This window comes from Pyxicephalus adspersus, chromosome Z (genome assembly GCF_032062135.1).
Source record: "Pyxicephalus adspersus chromosome Z, UCB_Pads_2.0, whole genome shotgun sequence".
NCBI classification, from domain to species: domain Eukaryota; kingdom Metazoa; phylum Chordata; class Amphibia; order Anura; family Pyxicephalidae; genus Pyxicephalus; species Pyxicephalus adspersus.
Genome location: NC_092871.1, coordinates 20811423 through 20834901, shown reverse-complemented (window position 1 = coordinate 20834901; position 23479 = coordinate 20811423). Strand labels below are relative to the sequence as shown.

Sequence of the window (23479 nt, the reverse complement as noted above, 5' to 3'; positions counted from 1 at the left end):
TGATTTCCTGCCAGATAAAATGACAAGAGAAGAAATATATTTAAAAAAAAATAAAAAAGGGCCTTTAAAGGAATTTATCTCTCAATGCTTAGATAAAAATAATAAAGGGAAACACGTACAGATTTCACTGACATCCGTGTATCTATCTGCATTGCACCATTTAAAATGCCAGCACTGAGCAACTCCCAGGTTATCACCTCTCCAGTTGTTGTGCTGTGTGTCAGACACGTTCCTAACAGGTTATGAAGACTCTTTTGACACATATCTCTCAATTCAGATTACAGAGGAAGTGTTTTATGCAGGATAGGCCCTGTACACTAGAACCTGCAGCTCTGCATCCAGCACCACAGTGGATTTTATTTCCCATCCTTGCAAACCTAACTAAGCTCCTGTGCAGAGCTGCATGTCCTAAAGTGACCTGTGGATATAATATATTTATGGCTAATTGTGTAGTTAGATTTGCTACAGCATTTTTTAGAATACTGGGATGCACTGACATGCACATACTGGCCACTTCACATGAATCTGCTTTTCTCCACTTCCTAGGGCATATTATTTGCCCAAGAGAATGTTTGCTTCACAAAGCAATACAATGACTGGCTGAAAAAAAGAGAGAAGGCAAAGGTGGTTGCATTTCACCATTCCCACAGTAAGTGCCCTCAGACCTTTCTTTTTACAAAAAAAGGAAGATTTAGTTTTCTAGCAACTTACAAATATGGCCCTGATTTATTAAAGGATACACTTTTATCAGTGATACTGGGTGATCCAGCAAACCTGGAATGGATTTCTTCAAAGTCATTAGCTATTTGCTAGCAAATGTTTTGAATCCTGAGCCAGATTCATACCAGGTTTGCTGGATCACCCAGCTTCACTGATGAAAGTGTATCCTCTCCAGCCTTGGAGAGCTTTCATAGATCAGGCCCAATGTGTGAACTGACCTTTAATGAGAATACATAGTGGTTTTGTACATGCTTTATGTATTATTGTTGGGATTATAAAAGTCATTCTAAACTATATATTTTATTTAGTCTGGTAAAAATACTCAGGAAAAAATACTCTGATGCTTTGCATCACTTTCTACATTTACTATCCTCTCAGTTTGCTTATTTTATGTGAACATCAAAACTCATAAGAGAAACTCAGGTTGAAATTAACACGCACAAAGCATGCACTTGTCATCCTTATTCTATAGCCTTACATCAGAGGTTTATAAAAGAATCAAACTAGTTCATGTTCTCTGCCTTTAGACAAACTATAGTGATTAGGGAAACCTTTGTCATGTTTAAATGTTTATTTGCAAAACACAGTTTGTAGGGCAGTGACAAAAATGGATATAAAATTAAATAAGATAAACAAAAACAAAACCGAAAATAACTAAAATAATGCTGAACACCATTAGCATTTCCTTTTACCATGAAGTGTGAGCTTTGGAGAAAAGTCTGCTTGAAAATAACCGCATAAATGATAGAATAAATTGTATAACCTTTGAATTTTCTTCCCCACGATATGGTACAATGGTACATAGTTAAGGATAAAATAAATGATGGTTTACAACAGGATGATATTCTTCTTCTTATGTACAAGTGAGTATATGGCAATTATCTATCACAACCCTATCTTGTCACATCTGCTTGTGTAAACAGCTCTGAGGATCTAACTGGAGGTGCAGATTATGGAGTGATAACATATTCGGGTGTGAATTATTTCTTGAATATTCATCTGGGCCATTATCAGCTTTTAGGCTGCAATGGAAAGTATTTTATTGTCTGCTTTAGACGTCTACCCCTAAAACAGAATCACAGCAGACCCAATTATTGAGAACAGCTGAATCACATGCTGCCTGTTATATTTCTGAGATTCTGGTAATATCGGAAGGCCAAAACACTAAAACCACCTTTTTAATTCTATACTGCTTAAACAACTCAGACTCATAGATTCCTACGGCATGATTTATTAAAGCGCATCAGTGTAGCTGGGTGATCCAGCAAATCTGGAATGTTTTTTTTTTCAAATTAATTTGCTATTTGCTAACAAATGTTTTGAATTCTGAACTAGATCTATTCCAGGTTTACTGCTTCACAGATGAAAGTGTATCCTCTCCAGCCTAAGAGAGCTTTAATAAATCGGGCCTATGGACTCAATGGTCTTGTGGTATCTGTCCCTGCTGGCCTGCTTACTTCCCATAATGCACCCTGCAGCCATGTCTTCTCAAAGTAAATGATGCAAACACACCCTGACATCCACATGGATAATGAAAAACAGCTCCTGTCCTCCTCCTGTGTCATTGTTTGTATCTGTCATTTGCTACTGTGCTTACTATGTTGGGGCTTTATAAATTCTGTTTAATAATATTAATAATAAAATTGAGATTTAATAAACCTTCATTATTGTGCAGTAGTACAGTTCTGATGCTCACTAGCCAATTGTAGGCAGTTTTGGCATGGGTCGGCATGGGCACTTTGACTGGGTTTTGGCTACAGGGCCCTATACTTAGCAAGCCGTGACCCGCTGTGTGTTCTAACATCTTTTTCTCATGGTTAGAATTGAAGTTTAAAAAAAAAAATGCACTACAGTAGCTCTTCAGTGGAATTTGACTAGACTGACTAGCCTCTCCATTTACACATCAGATGCCTATGACTCAGTCACAGAGTTCACAGTTTACCTTCCTTGAACACTTTTTGTAGTTACCAATCACTGAATACCAGAATCACCCTGCAAGGCATTTTGGAGATACACCAACTCAGTTTTCTAGTCATCACAAGTCAAAGTTCCCCAGATCATTACACTTGCCCATTTTTCCTGCTCCCAACACATCACCTTAAAGAACTGACTGTTCACTTTCTCACATATTCCAACGTTTAAAAGGTGCCATTATATGAAATAATCAAGGATAAAGTAGATGTAGCATTGGGCACAAAAGCAGCACTAGCTCTTTTAAAGGCTTTCACTGAAAACTATGACTTGAATTAAAATTTCCAATAGGTCTGGTTCATTATTATTTTATTTACAGCAGTAAGATATTCTAGAGTAAATATTTGCAATTCCATACTGTACAGAAATTCAAAATACAACATAGAATTGTATTAATCATGAATATTGTTTCTGCTATAACTTCTGAGACTTTTTTAAATGCATCCTGTCTTTTGCAGCACCCAGCCTTTAAAGATTGTGCATTAGGTAGGAGAAATTCAAAATGAGAAAACCCAAGGACAGTTGTCTAAAACGTGTGTATTGTCAATAAATCAGACACTTTCCACCCACTAGAATGCAGTATGCACTGTATGTATATAGAGCACCTATACCTACATACAGATATGTATGCGAATTTTAGCATTCTTATACAGGCTTGTGCTTTGCGTACTCAATAAATTCCTCTGGGAGAACTGATTGGAGCTTGGAGAGAACATAAAATTGCATTTGCTGCATAAAGAGATTCAGGTATGAGATGAATTATTCATTGTGTGGAGACTGAGAAACCACCATTAACTGCTCCCATTCCTATCCAGGAGGAAATGCACCCAAGACCCTAAGCGAAATGAAAAAACTAGAGGATCATGAGACAGATGAAACCCTCCAAACCTGCAAATATCCATCCCTGTATTCTTTACTAATGTATTGGATTGAACTAGTGTTATAGGACAAACCAAGTTCTTATATGGCTCAGCAGTCTCTAAAAAAGTCTGGCCTCTAATAAACGTCCTAGTGTCCCTATTCCTACTACTACTACATACGTGTTCTGCTCCACCTCACAGTTTTCAAACTGAGAAACCAGATAGTGAAGACTGCAAATCTAGCATTTTTTATCCGAAAGTGTGTGAACACCCTCATCTAGCTTCAGTACCTGTCCTCACATAGGCCCTGTTTCACTGAATGCGTACAAAGTTGGACAAACACATTTCAATATCTTGTTGAAAGCCTTCTAAGCAAATGTAGGCTAATATAGTCGCTAAAGGGCAGTCATAATAATGGATTTGCAGTGGGACACCTAAAGTCATATAGGTGTAATGGTCAAGGATCTACAAAGTCTTGGCAATAGAGTTTACCTTGAATACAGGTGCACAGAGCCTTCAACAAGCCTAATCATTCTCTAAAAGGACCAGGATATATAACAACAGTATAAAACATCAAATCGTATCCAATGTCAACATTTCAAGCATTTGTTCTTAAGGGATCTCTGATAAATATGGTTGCTGGAATGTAACAGTTGTTGTATGCAATATGTGGATATTTAACACTTAATATGTGTCAAGTGTTTGTGATGGCACCACAGAGTGATGTGTGAATGCATTTCTGGTTTAAATAAAAAGCAAAATAATGTTAATGTTCAACTCAAGGGAAGATGTGAAATTATTCACTGAACTACCATAACCGTTTTGGAAACATTGCTAATATGTTAGCCAGGAAAATCTTTCAGAGGGAATTCAAACAAGACTGCAGAATCTTACCATTCATTCTACAATTTGCATGCTATGCCTTGAAGTGACGGTGATGCAGGAGGTTAAATATTTCATCTAAAATATTGGGGACGGCATGATGAAGTTGAAAGTTGGGAATATCTAGTCTACATATTAGTTATTTAGTTACATGTATGTTAAACTCTGGAGTAGGTAATTCCACGTAGGGGACCAGGTTACCTAATAAACAAAGGATTTTACAAAATAAGACTTGAATGGTGAACTCTAGGATCATATGAGTGAAAAACAAAAGTATGTTTGGAGATGCGTTATACACTTTTCCACCTTCTGGAAAAAGAAATTGTGTTAATCGTTGTGCCAATATTAAGAGATTCTCTCCTTTTCTGCTCACAGGATAGAAAGTCAGGGCAACTGTGCCAAGGGGAGACACAAAATGCAAAAAAATCTAAAATTTTAAAATCTAAAACAAAAATCAAAGTGTCATTATAAGCTTTAAACATTAGGGCCTTTGTACCACAAGGCCCCTGTATGAATGCTTTTTATTGTTCATATAGGTGTGCTTGCACCAGGGAATATAAATGAACTATGCAATTAGGATGTATAAAAGATGATGCTAATATTATCAAAGCAAACATGTCCAGGAGATATCCCTCACCTAATCTGGATTATGGAGACCAGCATTGTTCGACATGCATTTAGAACACACGTTAAACACAGGTCAGCAAATCCTAATGACTTTAATTAGACAGTACACATGGCAGTTTAGAGGCTGCGCTTGACCTGCATTGCGTGTCTTTGGACTTACCACATTCTATTGAGCTACATCCTATTCAAAAGCATCCTTGTCAAGTGCTTGAATTTGCATTTGAATAGCAATACCAGCGGACATGATACCTTTGCCACTATAATGTAGACTACAGCACATAGTTTACAGTGAAAAATTGTAAAATTATTGTTTCCCCCCCATAACACCCTGGACCCTTAAACTTACCATATTCCTAAATGTAACCCTTCATTTCCAACCACAACAAGCTAGAACCCAAAAATTTAAAGCTACATTTTGCATGAAAAGTTTCCTAAATTTTAACCCGTAACCTATTTTAAGTAATCTACCGCTAAAACAAATAAATTTAATATTAATAATTATAAAATACTGTGATAGACTTGCTCAAAAGTTAAAATCTTTGTCAGGTTTTTGTGCTGTCTTTGTACTAAATTACAATCTGATAATTGCAAAGGAATATTGCACCTTGCACAAAGATGGTATTTTTTACCTGGAAGATTGATAATTTACATTCCGATAGGATCAGAAGAGTAAAATGTTATATACTTATGTTAAGTGTTTCAGAACGCCTAACTAATCAAATCTCATTTGGAAAATCAATTCTATTGGTAGGCTAAGCGCACAATTACCTGCAGATCTGCTCTTGTGTACTAGGCCTGTTTTGCAAGCATAATAAATAACCTCTTGTTATCACTAAATCTTTTTCTGCAAAATATTACAAAATCTAGGTTAAAAAAATCCAACTTTCAATTAAAAGTTTTTTTTTGCTTCTTTTGAAAGGAATTTCCGATTTTGAATCTAACGGATGACAAAATGTTCTACAAAAATGTCCAATCCGTTTGGACGACTGCTAAATTATTATCCTATATGTCTCAAGGAATGGGGTCGGGTCAGTCTGACCCATTTTGTTGCCCCTATTGATCACGTCCTGCATGCTTCATACTCGCTATATGGGTACAATGTCTAGAGCAGCAAATCCGTAGGCCTGGGGTTGCTGTAATTTCCCAAATAGATTTGCCATCAGGCAGTGATCTGTCACCATGGAGAGCAGTTATAATTTCCTAATAATACTGTATAATACTAGGTGAAAAGGAGGGAGTGGGGGTGGTAAGTGTCAGGATTTCTGCAGTATTAAACCACACTCCTCCCCCTCACCCATTCTCACCCTTCCTTGTCAGGGCTGCATTCTTCTTTCTGCATATCCCCCCTCCTGTTTCTCTAAATCTATTTTCCTGACCTGATATCTGACCCCCATCTTGCAATCAGGTTTTTTTCTTCCATAGCTTCCTCCTCATTTATACATAAAGAAAAGACCAATGTTTGGCAGGACAGTTACACACAAAGGTCAAAAATATGTAATATATAAAACCAATAGAAAAACCCATCTTCTGTGGGGATCTACAGATATTGATTTGAAAAAAACTTCAGAATAAATAGTGAATGATCTTTGCTATGAATGTTCAGTTTATACAGGGCCCATAAGAAGGCATGTTTTAAAAAGTTATACAATTTATGAAGTTAGCACATACAAAGGCAAAGGGAGTATGAGATGAGCTGTAGCACCGATTGTGTCAGAGTTTAGCCCTAATTTAGTTATTCTCCTTTTTTTATTTTAAAACAGCCTGGACTGAAGCCATAATATGTTTGCTTTCTTTTTCTCTAAGAAGAGTTAGAACGTTTGCCAGGTTTTTGTGCTTTCTTTGTCCATGCTGGATATGGTCACAATTTTAATTTGTCCAAGTGACCATTACATAGAATATCTTACAATAAAGAACAACAAACAGTTTCAGTAACAACTGTCTAGCAAAAATAAAAAAATTAACACTTCCTGTTGTGTCTACGAGGTTGGAAGTAAAGAAAAATCTTCCTAACAGGCTACAGAAACAAAAATGAACATTCCCTTCTTCACCCGATGCTAAAAATCGTTTATTATGTTCAGGTACACATATGAACTTTGATAATATTTTTACCTTATTAAGCAGTTTCTTATGATAATCATATGATACACATATATGAACTGGTACTAGTACTGTAACTACTCTTTTATATGCAAGGTTAGGGGAAAATAAGCGGGGCCTAGTGTAAAAATTGTGGATCTTCACATTTTCTCAGCACTGGCACATTACTGTTATCTTATATTTCATGTGCGATCTGGAGTGGCAGAGATCTGGAGGCAGCCAAGGGTTTTTGTATACAATTGAAAGAGCCATACAACAGCGATTATATCAATAGAAAGCATTTCATTTGTGCATCACAAGTCCTCAGCACAAGTAATTGGCAGGTGACATTTCTATGCCAGAGTTGAGGAGAAATGTGAAAGAAGGGCTGTATGACACTTCATTCATGTGCGGGTGTGCAGGAGCACATATTGAAAGTATGGATCTGATGAGCCAGCACTTTCATACATGATGTCTGTGGAGGAGGAAGGGGTCGCCTTGTCAGGGAAACAATATAGTCTGAATGGTGTATTGAAAACACAGCTGAAAAACTATCCATAAAGCGACCTTGTCAGTACGTGAAGAAAATAAAATTAAACCAAGCCTGCTAAAAAAAAATAAATACATACCCTCCTGGCAGTCTGTGTCCTAAAACCCCCCCATGATGATGACCTCTGGATGCCAAAGAAACTTCCAGGTGTGTCACTTCCAGGTGTGTCAAATACCTGCTGTACCCACTTATGTTGTGGCTGCTCCCTGGTGCTCCTAAGACCTGTACTAACTTTAGAGCTGTCAGCAGGCGGTGGGGAACAAGTATTCAACAATACTCAAGTGTCAGATACGTTGTCCTGTAGCTGCCTGAAAACAGTTAAAACACAGGATGCCATAAAAATAATATTCTCTATGTAATGCATTCTGAGTGTGGCTGATATCATAACTCAACAGCTGGTAAGAGGGAGATAGAGTAAGCATGCCAAGTCATGAGAGTTCCCTCCCAGTCAGTATTTACAAATCTCTATCATTAATAAACAAAAAAACAACATAGATGTCTAAAAACACTACTATAAATGAAAAACTGTTTACTTGGAATGTAATTTTAGAGGGAGCTGTCAAAGACTGAGGACATACTTGAAGAAATGATAGTCAGAGACTGCTGGCATGCTACAGGTTCACCACTACATATCTCCCCTCCTATTGTGTGTTACTTCCTAGATTGTAAGCTCTTTGGGGCAGGGTCCTCTCCTCCTGTGTCATTGTTTGTATTCTTCTGTCATTTGCAACCCCTATTTAATGTACAGCGCTGCGTTATATATTGGTGCTTTATGAATCCTGTTTATTATTAATAATAATAATAATAACAATAATAATGTTGCAGAAGAAAGTCGGAGACTAGAGATATGTTGTATTAGGTTAGAAGGGGTCACTGGTATGGCCTCTGCAAAGTTCCACACTTCCACAGACATTTGAGGTCCAAGGCCCGGGCAAGAACCAGAGAGATGCATGTGGCTTTACCAGCTTTACCAGCCACCACAAGGAACCTATTTTTGGAATTAAATCATTTTGTGAGCCTGCAGGGACTCCCCCCTAAAGTTAGAAATCATTTACTTTCTTATAGCTTTATCCTGCACTTCTCTTCCCCTACACCTCTATGGAGAGACACAAGGAGCAAGACATTTCAGCCCTCTAATTTGGCAAGGGACAACTTCACTTTTAATACCTAAGTAAATAAATACCCTAAGTACTGTAGTGACAGCCACTCAAATGCTTCTAACTTCTATTGCACATATGCACATATGATTCACTTCTATAGTTGGAGCTTCAGTTCCCTAAATAGGAATGGATGGCCTTGTGTATGAAGCAGCCATAGGAAACAGGCAGATGCCGAATGTGGCTGGGACTTGTTTCTGCAAAGGTTGTACCACATAGTAGCAGGAGTAGCAGGAAGATGAAAGTATATAAAGAAGTGTGCACCTATGTTCCCTGCTGTTCGGCAATGTATTACTGCCTAAAAAACTCTTAGGCCTAGTATTCTAGAGAAGATTAAATAGTATTTATATAGCACCAACATAATAGGCAGCGCTGTATATTAAATAGGGGTTGCAAATGACAGACGAACACAGACAGTGACACAGGAGGAGAGGACCCTGCCCCGAAGAGCTTACAATCTAAGGTGGGGGAAGCAGCACACAATGAGGGGGATATAGAATGGTGGGAAGTAGTGAGGGTTTTAAGAGACCGAAGAAGTTGGGTAGGAAAGTATGAAAAGATGAGTTTTGAGTGCTTTTTTAAATGAGCAATAGGTAGAAGCAAAAGCATTACATATCTCATCTATCGACAACTGAATAAAGGTTAAAAAAAAACAGTATCTTTTAACCGTTCATCTGCTAAATTTCCTTCAGATTTATGACAGATACAGTTGTGTTATTGGATTGGAAATCACAAGTAAATATATGGTATTGGTAATTCTGTTCACTTTTGTGGTTCTAAAAATTCAAGCAATTTTTGCAATGTTTTCAAACTTTACATTTTATTTACATCATTTTCTTTTTATGAATTAGGAATGATTAAATGGAAAAGGTGTATTTTGCCTAAACATTTTACTAGAGACATATTTTGCTCATTTTGAAAAGTATGTCCAAAGCACCAAGAAGCAGTACACAGAATAAAGAGGCCAGAAACCCAGAGGCCCCCGAGATCTTTTACAGCACAAAATCGTAGCAAAGCATTTTAAGCACATAAACATCTGTATCTAAAATACAAAAATTCATAAACAAGGTGCCTGAAATGGAGGCAGCCCCCTCCGATTTCCTGACATATATAATGGCTACATGGCCATGTGATCACTACACTGAAAGAACAAAGGAAAAGGTCAAATTAATGAAAGGGAGGAACAAAAATATCAAAGCAGGTAAAGCCTATAGCTGTATTTTCTCTTTACAATCCATGCGTACGACTGCAAAGGGACCATGAAATTACATTAGGGGTGTGACCCAGTTTACACTGGTTAAAAACAGATGCAATGGACCTAAATGACCCCATATGGCTTATAAATTCTGATATTGAACAAAAGGTTAAGGAGAATTACATAGAAAGTAAAAAATAAGTACACTATAAGAATAGCTGCTTACACTTACCCAATCTCTGCATCTTGTTCACAGCAAAATACTCATACACATCAGATTTCACCCCACTATACCTACGACCTGTGCAAGAGTTCTTTGCGTGTTTAAAACAACGCTACTCATGGAAATAGTGAAAGCTGAGTGAAAATCAGGAATTCAATGATCATAATCAAAAGAGCTACTGAAAACGGAGCTTTTAAATCTATCATGAATCAAATATCTAAGCTGATCTCCTTCTAAAAGGGCTGCCTCTTATTTACTGGCAATATAATTACAAATATCAAAATGTATGCAGATGAAGAAAGACAGCAAAGTCTTTCCTATCTACCTACTTCACGGTTAGTGAGTAAAAGAACTTCAGCAAGATGGCATGGAAACTAACATTTTTAGGAGATCACGCCTTTTTGCACCCAATATATCCCCCAAATGTTAGAATATTTATTTGTACATTATCATATAGTTTAATTAGAGCTATAAAAATACCATAATCATATAGTACATGACATAATATTCACATGACTATGATATCATTAATGGTTTATAAACTGCATACCTGTATATATGTAAATATTGTTCTCAGTATTTTACATTTATTTTCTTACATATCGTATACTGTACTATATACTGCATATTGTAACATTACCTCTACTATTTACTGATACTGTATATTGTTATATCTTGTTACTCAGTTGCTCTAGTTCTCCCTATGTACCCCTGATGAAGCCCTTTGGCGAAATGTGTCGGGAAAGAGATCTTACACTTACATCTGTTTCAACTCTTAGTCAGGCAACTGATTGTTTAGTAAGAAAGGCATATCCCTAATAATCCTTCATCCTAGGGTTGTCTGCTTTAAAAATTGCATTTTAACTATGTATTCACTTTTGTGATTATAATGATTTGTTGCCATCACTGCACATTTTGATGTATGTGAATTTTACAAATATAAGCATATTTTGCCAAAAAAACCTGTCTCTTTTCTCTTCCTTTGATATTTTTAGGAGATGTCAACAATGGCCCATCGTTCATTTTTTGTATCTGTCTGTCTTTGCAATCCCTATTTATTTACAGCGATCTGTAATATGATGGCACTTTAAATACAACTTATCAATACTAAAAAGGACCTACATCCCAGTACAGAAACCGATGGAGCTTACAGTTAAATCAGGGGAATATAAAAAGTGAACTTGCAAAATATTAAAGAAATAAACAAGTCCCAATACTTCTACTTAGCATATTGGGCACCCCAGGGGCTCACATAAAGACAGTGGAGCAGGGTAAAGCTCTAACTATAGAGCTGTCATGTTAGGAAAAGTATTTGTAGGCATCTCACTGACTAGGTCATCTTTATTGTTTTCATCCTGTTAGAGGTTCATCTTAAAGAACACTGGTCATGAGACATCTATAACAGCTTCTCTTAGAAGGAAAGGTACCTGGCTGTATTAATATTTCTCTGTTTGGAATACTTCAATCGCTTACCTGTAAGGGCTATGCAAATAGGCTGGGTCAGAACACCTAATTGTACACTCATTTCAAGTAAAGGGATCTGGAAAGCATGAGAGTCAAATGATTACCACTGCACCCAAAAAAATAGCACTTTTTTAAAAAGTGGTTAAGATGTAAGCCTCAATATCTCTCTCGTTGTAGGTTTGCTTTAAGGTAATATAAAAACAAAACAAAACAAAAAAAACATAAACCTAGAAATTTAGAGTTTTTCTACAGAAACTATGGATTTCACTAAGCATTAGGTGAAGTTAATACTTATGATTACGTCTGTTGTAATAACTTTTGCATCACAAATAAAATGTGTATTTACCCTCAAAGTATGTTGTGTAAATCAGATGATAAAAATGAGAATCAATTCTATTTCCAGTTTGTAAAACTACAAAATGTCACTACCTATGGCCATAAAGCAGCTGGAAGAGAAAATTACTGCAGGTGTCTAAATTGAATAATATTAGAATCTTGCTTGTTTTAGATGAATGTGCGCAACGTCATTACCTGCAAATGTAGCTGCAATCAAAAGTGTTACTTTGCACCCTTCTGAATTAAACTATATTTGTTTTCATTGCCCTAACCACCCCCGAATATCTCAAAGTCAGGTCAGTTCATTATACTAATGGTTGTTGCCAGCACCATGGTCAGATCTTTACTGTGTACCCAGCCAGCTTTCCTTTGCTACTTGCTGCCAGAAGACATCCCCAGTACGTCCAGGTATGGAGGAGCATGTGACCAGTTCCTCATCCTGTCATATACAGGCACAGGTGAATGGCATGATGTTGTTACATGATGATAGGGCAACAGTCCACACATGCTTATTCCTCTGGCAGTTGTACCAGTCTGCAATGATTTTACAGGTAATTTGGATAACATGAGAAGCTACTGTAGCTCCAAATGAAGTAAAACATCAGAAGTTCAACAGAACTAGAAATCATTTGGACCTATCATTGATTGCAATTCATTTTATTTCTAGCAAAAAAAAAGGAGATTCTATGATTGCTGCAAAATTGCTAGTGTGATATGGTTGTAAGCGCCGACAGGTGTCACTTGGAGCTTCTTCAGAATGGTGGGGGAACAAAGGAAAGGTGACAATATAATGCTGGGGAGAGAGCCAATAAACTGATTATGTTGCTTTTCTCTGCATAGGCAAAGCTATATTTTGCAATAAACAATACCACCCTTTAGAAAATGGCATTCAGAAACATAGGATTTCAAGAACAAGGATCTGAAAGAAGAAATACTTGTGTAGTTCATGGCAATCAGTTATATTTTACCTTTTAATTTGCATTAGAATTGAGATACAAAGGCACTAAATTCCTGATTATGAGGTTCAATAATTTCTCTGGGCATGTATGTAGAACAGGGGTGCTTTTAGGACACTTTCATATTGTTTCCAATGATTTCCATAAATAGGCCTATTTATGACCTTGACCGAAGTCTGCTGGGATGTCATTGGTCAGTGGAAAGGGCAAACTGGCCCATGTGTGTACATCATACAATTACTTCTATCATCCCTGTCCAACATAGATATTCCAAACCTGCATGCCCAAATCTCTGAAAGATCAGAGCACTCGATGGACCATGAATTGGAGAATTATCCAAGGCAACCAATAAGGTTTATTACTTTTTTTTGTAGTTAGATAAATAAATGAATAATTTATAATTGGTTTCTATGACTTACTGCACTCTGCACATTGCTCTTTTCCAATTAAAATCAGGCCGATGTTTCTGTTCTAAATCTGCAACATTACAGGCTTCTCATGTCAGTCTAGCATATCCAGAGAAATAGAAGTAATATATTTTCTCTGATTGCTAAGCATTTGCACCCTGTTCCTTGCAGCACACTCTGCTATCAAAATCTCTGAAATCACTGCTCTATTTTTACTTCCCAATATTTTTTAGCTCCTAATAATGCATATGAGACCAAATCTCCCCAAACAGTGTATTATACACCCCCTTTCCAACACACTTCTTCCTTATGTCAATCTCTCACATACTCCTCCACCCTTGTACCCCCCACTTGCCAGACATCAGCTAACCTGCAGAACAAACACAAGATTCTGGCATATCATTGTGTGGGTGTAAGGGGGGGTAGGGCACTGACACACAGTACTTGCACACTGCACGCATCAAATCCCAATATATATGTATATATGCAGCAGTACAAGAGCATTAACATTTCAAAAGCCTTGCACCAGGAAGAGAAGCAGCAGATTGGCACCTAACAAAAATACAATTATTTGCAGCTCAGATAAAATGTGGGGCTGGGTATGTAATTCGGATTGATGAGAAGCATGTATATTAAAACCTCTCTGGAGATGATGAAAGCGTGCAGATCTAATAAGAGGGAATAAGGAAAATTATAGGGAGAGAGAGGGTGTTATTGAGGACTCATAAGGCGTTATATGGATAAGAGTGGAACCTATAGAGCAGCAGAACATTATACAGATTTGTAATTGCAAAGAGGGCCCAAGAAATAAATATAAATATAAAATACTGAAAACAGCACTGTTGCACGCAGCAACTAAAGGCAGCTAAATTCTGATTGGATGCTATGAGCAGCATCAATGGTTTATTTGTTAAAAGCTTACAATCACACAAGCAATGTTGTTTAATGTAAATTATTGAGATTACTTTTCAAACTGAACTTTACAAACTCAAAATCCCATTGTGTGCATGTATTTTAGTTTCTGGTTAATTGATCGAGGTGATACATTTGGTCACTACCTACAGTTGGTCACTTCCTTCTTTTCGCGGCACATGGTTTCCATTAAAATGAAGCAATGTAGGAAATGTATTCCGGCATCTATTGTTCTTTCTCCTTTGGGTGTCACATGGTCACATCTGACTGACATTCCCACTACATGATTTACCAGATCAGAGGAAATAGTTGTAATGCAGTGTCCATGCACATTTAGCCATAAAAAAAAATTCTGCCCACCACAAAAAAAAATTCTGCCCACCACTTTGCTTCTATATACTGTTTGTATTCATTTAACAACCTGATTGATATTACGCATCAATGACTGATATTATAATTTATCCTAAATAAATTATTTGTGTACTATTCTAAATTATAAAGAATGCAAAGAGGGAGCGCCATTGATTTTTGCTGGGAAAGGTGGTGATATATCCCATCATATAGGAAGCCAGAATACGATACAACTAGATAGCCAGCAACTGAATGGTTTTGAATTACCATACAACTTTATTAGAATGTAAGACAAGCTTTAAGCAGGTCAGAAGGAGGTCACTAGCAGGTCAATTGTACCTGTCAATGAATTCTGAATAATCTTAGAAGCATTTCCAACTGATACCATGAGCAGAAGCCAAAGACAACCAACACAGGCCATAAGGAACCCACTCCTTTCCTAAGGAAAGCCATTGATCTGATCCTTCACACATACACATGTTTGCCTGTGACCAAGCCAATGTTTTACCTAGGGCTTTAAAGACCTCTGGCAAATACTGGCTGTTGTTCTCGTTAATACTGCAGCTTTTGTTCTGGTTTCTCTTGTTGGTCTATCTGTCTCCACCTTTGACCTCCAGTACTTACTCTACATGAATGCTGCCTGCTCTGATCCTTGCCTGTTTACACATGTTGTGTTGTTTGATGATCAATAATTTGCTCTGGTAGCCTGAGAGCTGTCACTTTAAGTCACAGAAAACTCAGAAGTCTTTTTCTGCATATAATTTCAGGAGTCAGGGGGCCTGATTTATTAACACTCGAAGGATAAACGTTCATCAGTAAGGCTGGGTGATACAGCAAACCTGGAACGCATTTCTTCAAAGTAATTTGCTATTTGCTAGCAAATGCTTTCAATCCTGGATTAGTTCCATTCCAGGTTTGCTAGATTACTCAACTTCCCTGATGAAAGTGTATTCTCTCCAGCCTTGGAGAGCTTTAATAAATCAGGCCCAAAGTACTGAAGCCAGCATGACAAACATGCAAATAGAATTTTTTGCAAAAATCAGCAAAAACCAGCCTCATGTTGCCTAATAGCAGAAGATTCGAACTGAGACGTCAGTTGAGAAGTTTCCTCCACTTACACATGAAAAGCATGACAGCATAGCCCAATCTTGTCATCCATGTTCTGCAGTCAAGCAATGCAACTCCATCTAAAATTGTCATAATCCCTTCACTGAAATGGACAACCAGTGTCAGGGTTTGTTCAAATATCAATATTCCGACATGGTTGGTTCACTGGACATTGCATGTAGTCCTTGAAGAATACTCTAATTTATAGAGTGCTGTGTTGGAGCACCCCCATACTTCTGCATGTTGCAGTTTAACACATTTTGTATGAGGTATGGAAAAGCCTATTTCATATATTTATTTTTTTCCCACCTGTATCCCTATTAGAGGCATTTGCTTTCACTTGCAGTCTGGACAGGAAGTGAGGAGAAATGTATCCAATGAGACGGTAGTTATATTGGGCCTAATTTAATAAAGCTCTCCAAGGCTGGAGAGAATACACTTTCATCAGTGAAGCTACGTAATCGAGCAAACCTGAAATGGATTTCCTAAAAGTTGTTTGCTATTTGTTAGCAAATGTTTTTAATCCTGGACCAGATCCATTCCATGTTTACTGGATCTCTCAGCTTCACTGACAAAAGTGTATCCTCTCCAGCCTCGGAGAGCTTTAATAAATCAGGTCCATTGAGTGGGGGAAAGTTCATTACTTTTGGTAATGTTTTATTAGCTGTCCATGTCTTCCTGTGATAGCCATGGCCCTAATTTCTTGTATGCAGGGACAGAAAGTATGGGGAAATCTGCTTTAAGATTAAGAAAGATGCTCTCTTTTTTTACTTTGTGGCTGGAGGTAGGTTTTAAAAGAAAACAACAGTGTTGCAAAGCAGACCAAATCGGTCAAAGTGTTTGCTTTTTACAATTGTGCTGCAATTACTGAATAGACAGAAGTGGAAAATCAGTGGCGTCTTCTATGAAAAGCTTCAACTCTACCGCAGTCAGGATTCTCATTATTGTCGTAGTTACTAATAATACTGCACAGTAACGGTTTTTATTTTGTAAAATCTGATCTTGCAATAGTGTATAATAAAGAGAAAAGTATTAAACAACACAGACAACAGTGTCATGACCTGCATACACCATGACGACATGTACCGTTAGTTTAATGCTACATTAATCCAAACATTGCCAGATTTGGTAAAAGCATGTCACTTTTCTATTTAGTTTACAGCAAAATGTTTTTTTTTTAATTGAGCAAAACTCTGTAAAGTTCTTTAGAACTTTATCGACCTAGTTTTCTCTTTTAATGCTTGCTGCTCTACACCTCTACATAGAGTCTAGATAAAGCAGGAAAAAAGAGAAATAAAGAGATAATAAGACTTAAATTATATTGTTAACTTTTCAGTGATTGTGATTTTCAGGGTCCACATCTCAGCCCTGCTTTGTCTCGATGTAGAGAGCATGGGGAAGTGTCAGGACACATGGCTTGCTTATAGTTTCAAAAAGGTAACTAATATTATTGATAATATTAAACGTTATTTATATAGCGCCAACATATTACACAGCCCTGTACAATAAATGGGGAGGATAAATACAAGTTTAATATTAGTTTAAAAAAGAGTAATTTAGTGTTAATGTTAAAATTAGGAATTTAGTTAGGTTAGGATCAGGGGGATAAAACTAAAGTTCCTCTATCCAGGGTCAGGTGGGCTACTGTTGAAAAAAAGGTCATGATGACCCTTTTACAGTATTCCCTCCTTACTTGCCTGATTAGTGCGAGTATCTGTCAAAAAGCTGAGCTGCACATGTACAACTTCAGCTTTGGTTGACAGGATACCTGGCAATCCCGGCTTCCCTTGCACGTGTCAGAAATGAATGAACTACCGCATCTGTGCCTAAGTTATGCCATCCCCAGCCAATCAAGATGGCCAAAGATCGCCCTCAGGAAGAGAAGAAAGTAAAAGATGGTGGCGCCCTGCGAGGGAATGGGGACAGGTGAGTATCGCAGGTTTAGTTCCACTTTTAGTGTTACAGTAACAATATGGATTTGCAGTGAGCATGCATTTCAAGTTATTCCTTTTCCTTACCGTTTTTAAAAATGTGTTTTTCCATATTTTTGTAAATGTAAAAAATATAGAAATTTGTACATTGACCAGTAGAGGGAGCTCTATATTTGATCTGATCTCAATAATCATCTCGTCTTAACACCCTTTGAGTCAAGATGTCAGTCAAAATATGTTTTCAATAAGCTGAAAAACTCTTTTTAGAGGTCGGGTTGAATTTTAGGGTTCTAGTGTATGTGAAGAAAGTCAGGGGGTAATGTTACAGGTCATGGGGTATAGTGGGGAACTATTTTTTACAAACTTTTTTTTTTTTAAACACAGATCCAAAACCTACTTGCACTTGGATCCCCCTTATATGTTATAAATATAAGCGGGATCGTTATAAATGTCATTGTTATAAAATGTATACTGTAACTATCACCAAATATGATATTAGCAAAGGTTAGGTTCAGACAATTCTAACAAGCACCAGTTATGGCTCCAAATTTTGCACATGGCACCCAATTGAATGAATTGATATTATCTAGCACTCCAGCTACAAATGGTGAAACTAAATGCTTGAACTTAGATCGGCAAAAAGCAGCTGGTCACAAATTGCCAAGGCCAATATATTATTTGGATTTAAACAATGCCTAGCACATTGGATTTGAAGTACCGTAATACATTCCTGTTATTTTTTACATTTGTTATTTATGATTATTTGTGTTTTTTGTTTTATTTTGTTATTTAGTGAACAAGCATCTCCCCTGCTATTGTGTGTTACTTCCCCCAATTCCTAGATTGTGAGCTCTTCGGGGCAGGGTCCTCCCCTCCTCCTATGTCACTATCTGTATCGGTCTGTCATTTGCAACCCCTATTTAATGTACAGCGCTGCGTAACATGTTGGCGCTATATAAATAATAATAATAAGCAAATAATAATAAGTCGATATTCTGACAAGCCTTGTAAATCTTTTTTTTTTTAAAATGCAATAATGTATTAGCAAAAACTGAAATCCCTGGTATGTTTTTTTCATTCTTTTGCATTTCTTGCAGCCACTCATATTTTTAAGGGCTGAATGGTGGATGAATCCTGTAGCTGCTCTACATCACTGTTGTGTGACATGCGGAGACTACAATTACCAGCAGTATTATGGCGAGGCCTCACCATATCCAGATGGCAGCGATATTTTCTTATTTAAATGGTGGGGAGATGATGCCGTAAAAGCCGTTTCGAAGTCTCACACATTTTCTCATTACAGACCTACACTGGCATACGTAATGAATTGAAAATGTTTTTGTTTAGAAATTTCTTAAAATACCCCTCTTACCCTCCCACTTTTATAGCTCAGTGCTGGCTCACATATAAATTGAGCACATTACAAATCACAAGTGGGTCTGTTATTGTACAAGCCTCCGGGGGGTCTATTTATAAAGCAGTGAATGTAACTTTCACTATTCTCTAATGGTGAATCAATCACTGTTTTTTAAAACACATGTACCTGAAAATAAAAGTACCTGCAGTAAATGTTTGTAGAATGTCAAATGCCACAGCTTTTTAAATATGTCCCCAATTGTCTATTGGACTGCATACCCAGACACACTAAACAGCCGTTACGGCAGGAAAATGGCGCTAGGACAGTTTATTTGAGCTTTAAACGTCACTAAGATGGTCACACCAAGCTACCGGCCTTTTGGCTGCAAACACCTTTCTGAATGTAGAATAAACAGGCACACATTAGTAATAAAAATAAACTGTGTTTGGAGCAGTGGCCAAATATTTGTTACTGTGACCGATTTTCACTTTATATTTTTTACAAAACATGTCATAAAATTTATAGTCAGCTATTTCTAAACTTCTAGAAGTGCTAGCTCGGCTGCCCTTGGCTTTACTACTTTATGTGTGACTTGGAGAAACATGAATGCAGTGAAAACAGAATTCCTGAACTCCATACTAGTTTTGAATTAGTGCCATATCCTAATCCTTTCCAGTTGGTGTTATACTTGGTACCCCTAACACACAACACAGTCAGATCCTGGAGTTTTGCTGCAGCAACAGAATCCCCATGTTGGTGATTGGACAATGACAAGAGACAAAACTTTGGTCCCATTGCTCATTTCTTTGTCAACATGTTCAGTCTGCTTGGCTCTTAGAGTTGCCTCTCATGTAAACAGTTCTGTAAAGTTAGTGTTTTGGGTTTTTTTTGGCTAGAACAGCCTTTCTGGACTTTTTTTTAACATGGGGGAACCTCTGAAATAACTTTCTGTTCTCCAGGGAACCCCTTCTATAATGACTAAATCCACATGATTTATTATTACATTATTATTTATTATGACATTATTGTGATGGTCAGGGGGAAGAATGCCTCTTACATTGATGACCAATGTAAAGGAAGAAAGTCACTTTTACAGACAGCAAAAAAGATCATTGGTGTCACTTAAACTGACTTGAAAATCACAAACGGCTCATTGCTCCAGAAACCTCCAGAAAGCATGTTTTAGAAATACTGCTCTAGAGTTTATAGTTCATGTCTTACAGGTAGATATCTCAATTCATTTACCACTTGCTGTGGGATGATTGCAGTCTCCCTATTGACTTTTATACCATCAAGAATTGTATATACATTTACATAAAATATACATTTTCACCATAAATGATGCAGTAAGTGAAGTAGGAACGCCCAGAAATATCCATGTCTTAGGAAAAGAAAGAATTTTAAGTGGATGTAAAATAGTAGGTGAATACAAATAGTGAATAGAATACCTACAAATGGAAAGATCTTAGTGCTACATTACCAAAAAAATGTAAAAACACAGTAAATGGCTCAACCCCCAGACAACACCTAAAACTAAAATAACATTCAGTGTAAAATATATCCTTTTAACCCCTAAGTTACTAGAACAATACAAACCTTTACATACAACCAAGTTTCTTTGTAAAACCTTTAAAACGTTGAATCTTCTAAAATCCACAGTTCCATGCTAATTTTTAGGCTATAATTATATCTGATTGGTCATACTTGGGAGGTTTTTTTTTTACATTCACAAGCTTTAACCGGTCATTTTAAAAGCATTCTATTCATAAATGCCAAACCATGAAATTTTTGCAACTCATTTCAATTATGGCACCATTTGTAAAAAATGTAATTGAACATCAACAATATAATCTAGATAGAAACTCACAACTGCTAATATTAAAAATTGCAATCAATAAAATAAGCAGAGATATTATATCATACAATCTTGTAGGTTTGCGCTACCTGTGGGTATTTTAATACATATGATAAATGATAAAATGATACATATGAAACTTAGATATAGTGCAGACTTCAGGACTGGAGTGAACTACAAGTTCCAGAAATAGGAAAGCTATTGGCTGTGGAGAATATGTTACTGTGGCAAACACAAATGAGTCTCCAGGCACAGACAGGTCACAGACAGTTTGTGATATACTTATCATACAGGTATATGTACTATGTCTATCAGCACAGAACACGTTACAAAAATGTATGGTTATTCCATTTCTGTATGATGATTATTAATATTAATATTATAGAGTAGAGTAAGACTCCTCCAACAACAAATATGTAACATAATCTGTTTTATCATCAGAAAAAATGTGCATAATATAAATATTTTTTTCTAATCAGAAATTCAGAAAGGGGTTCTATGACATGCACATATATTAATTAATAATTTACTAGAATAGGGCATCAGAAAGCAATGCACAGGGGCACTGAGATGCATAACCTCTCTGCATGCACTCAATCATACTGCTGTTGCACCAGATAATCCTAGAAAGCTGTGCAGGGGGTATGTGGGTGCCTGGCACCTCATCCATACATAATTCTAGTAACAAGTCCACTTTAGGTTAGATTAGGGCACAGCTCAGGGCCATTTATTGGGAGCAGAATAGAATGCAGCAATGAATGGGTGCCCAGTGGACGGTCACATGAGGTTCAGTCTCTCCAGATGTGCAGAAGGAATTAAGGACAGTATGTGCTCACAATGCCCACAGTGAACATTAAGCTCTATGTGCACCATATTGCTGCAGAGTACAATCAGGTGGTTATAGTATATAGAGGGGGGATGCAATGACAGATCTACACACAGCCAGCTCTCCCAAATCCTACATCCTCCTTACATGTGACCTTTATATATACAATATATAAGAAGTGCAGACACAGAGAACTGCTGACTAATGGCAGTCAGGTGTCTGTGCTGCATATGTGTTCAATCTATGGCTTAGTGTGTAGCCATTGAATCCTTCAGCTACTCCAGGGCTGCAAATATTTTTAAATCATTTCCAGAAACTCTTTGCAGCTCAGCCCAGTGCAATGTCCACAATTCTAAAACTAGAATAAGGGGGCTTGTGTTACAACTGCTGATGTTCTAGACATATTCCAAGACTCAGAGAACAGCATCTTACTCTAATATACAGATTTTAGTTTACTTTAGGAACCCAGGGACCCTTCCACCTACAAACATTTCTAGGGACTATTTAGCTAAACTTGGGATTGTCCCTGAAAATCAGAGCTTGCTGGCAACTTGTCATATACTCATATTGGCCACTGCACATTATGTTTGCATTATGATGCTCATGCATTAGATATGTGTGCAGTATATATACATATATATATATATATATATATGGGCATAATACAGGCATAGAGACATCTTAGCATGGAAATAGACGTATTTCATGATATGCTCCTCTGTACACAGACATAAAAGTCATGCATGCACACATGCACTCTCATACAAGCAGGGAATGGGGTTAGGTCATGCTACACACATGTACTCACGATTTGAGGGGGTTGTGCAGGGCTGTGTTCATGGTGCTGCTGGGTATTAAGCAGGAACACTGCAGCCCCTCTAATATCACAATACTGTACAATTTCATTCATTCTGCACGCAGCAGCCAATCACAGGCCGGGCTGAGAGAAGCCGGCCGCGGGGGTTGCCGGGAGTAGCAGTTCTGAAGGCTGTAGACTCAAGAGAGAAGGAGGGCAGGTGACTACGTGTCCCAGAATGCCGCGCGGGAGACAGGTCTGGGAGACTGAGAGAGAAGGGGATTGGTGGAGAGGGTTAGGGTACTGTAAGAGGGGGAGGTGGGCGACAAAAGAAGGGGGGAGAGACAGGAAGGAGGGGGGCGTAGTGGGGGAACACAGGCAGAGTGGGGAGGAGGGAGACATTACAAGAGTGAGGGGGCATTACAGGGGGGAGTGATGGGAGAAGACTGGGGAGGGGTGTCTGGGCACTCAGGTAAAGAGACATTGAGGGAGAGCGGGAGACAGGCTGCTAGAATGAGACAGACATGTAAAGGAATGAGGCAGGTGGGTGAGGAATGAGAGGAGGGGGCAGGGCAGGCTGAGTAAGAAAATAAAATATACAGATGGGCACATGAGATGATGGAGAATGTAATAGAAGGCTGTAATATGGGAGGAAAGCACAGCTGCTAAAGAATGTGAAAGAACAGAGACATTCCTTGTGTAGAATAGAGGGACAATGAGACAGGTAGAGAAAGTGAGAGTGTCACATGAGGAGAGAGAGACATGTACAGAGAGAGGGACAACAGGTACACAGGATAGAGCCATATACACAGAATAATGAGACAGGTACACAGGATAGAGTCATATACACAGAATAAGGACACAGGTACACAGGATAGAGCCATATACACAGAATAATGAGACAGGTACACAGGATAGAG

The 23479-nt window shown here is 37.6% G+C and overlaps 1 protein-coding gene across 1 annotated transcript in view; it reads right to left on the bottom strand.

Moving 5' to 3' along the window:
- Positions 1 to 22669, bottom strand: part of DPF1 (double PHD fingers 1) — a 57401-nt gene extending 34732 nt beyond the window's left edge. The window contains exon 1 of the mRNA XM_072429462.1: positions 22572 to 22669. Coding sequence (XP_072285563.1) covers positions 22572 to 22669 — 98 coding nt within the window. The remainder of the gene's footprint in view (positions 1 to 22571) is intronic.
- Positions 22670 to 23479: the final 810 nt, after the last annotated feature.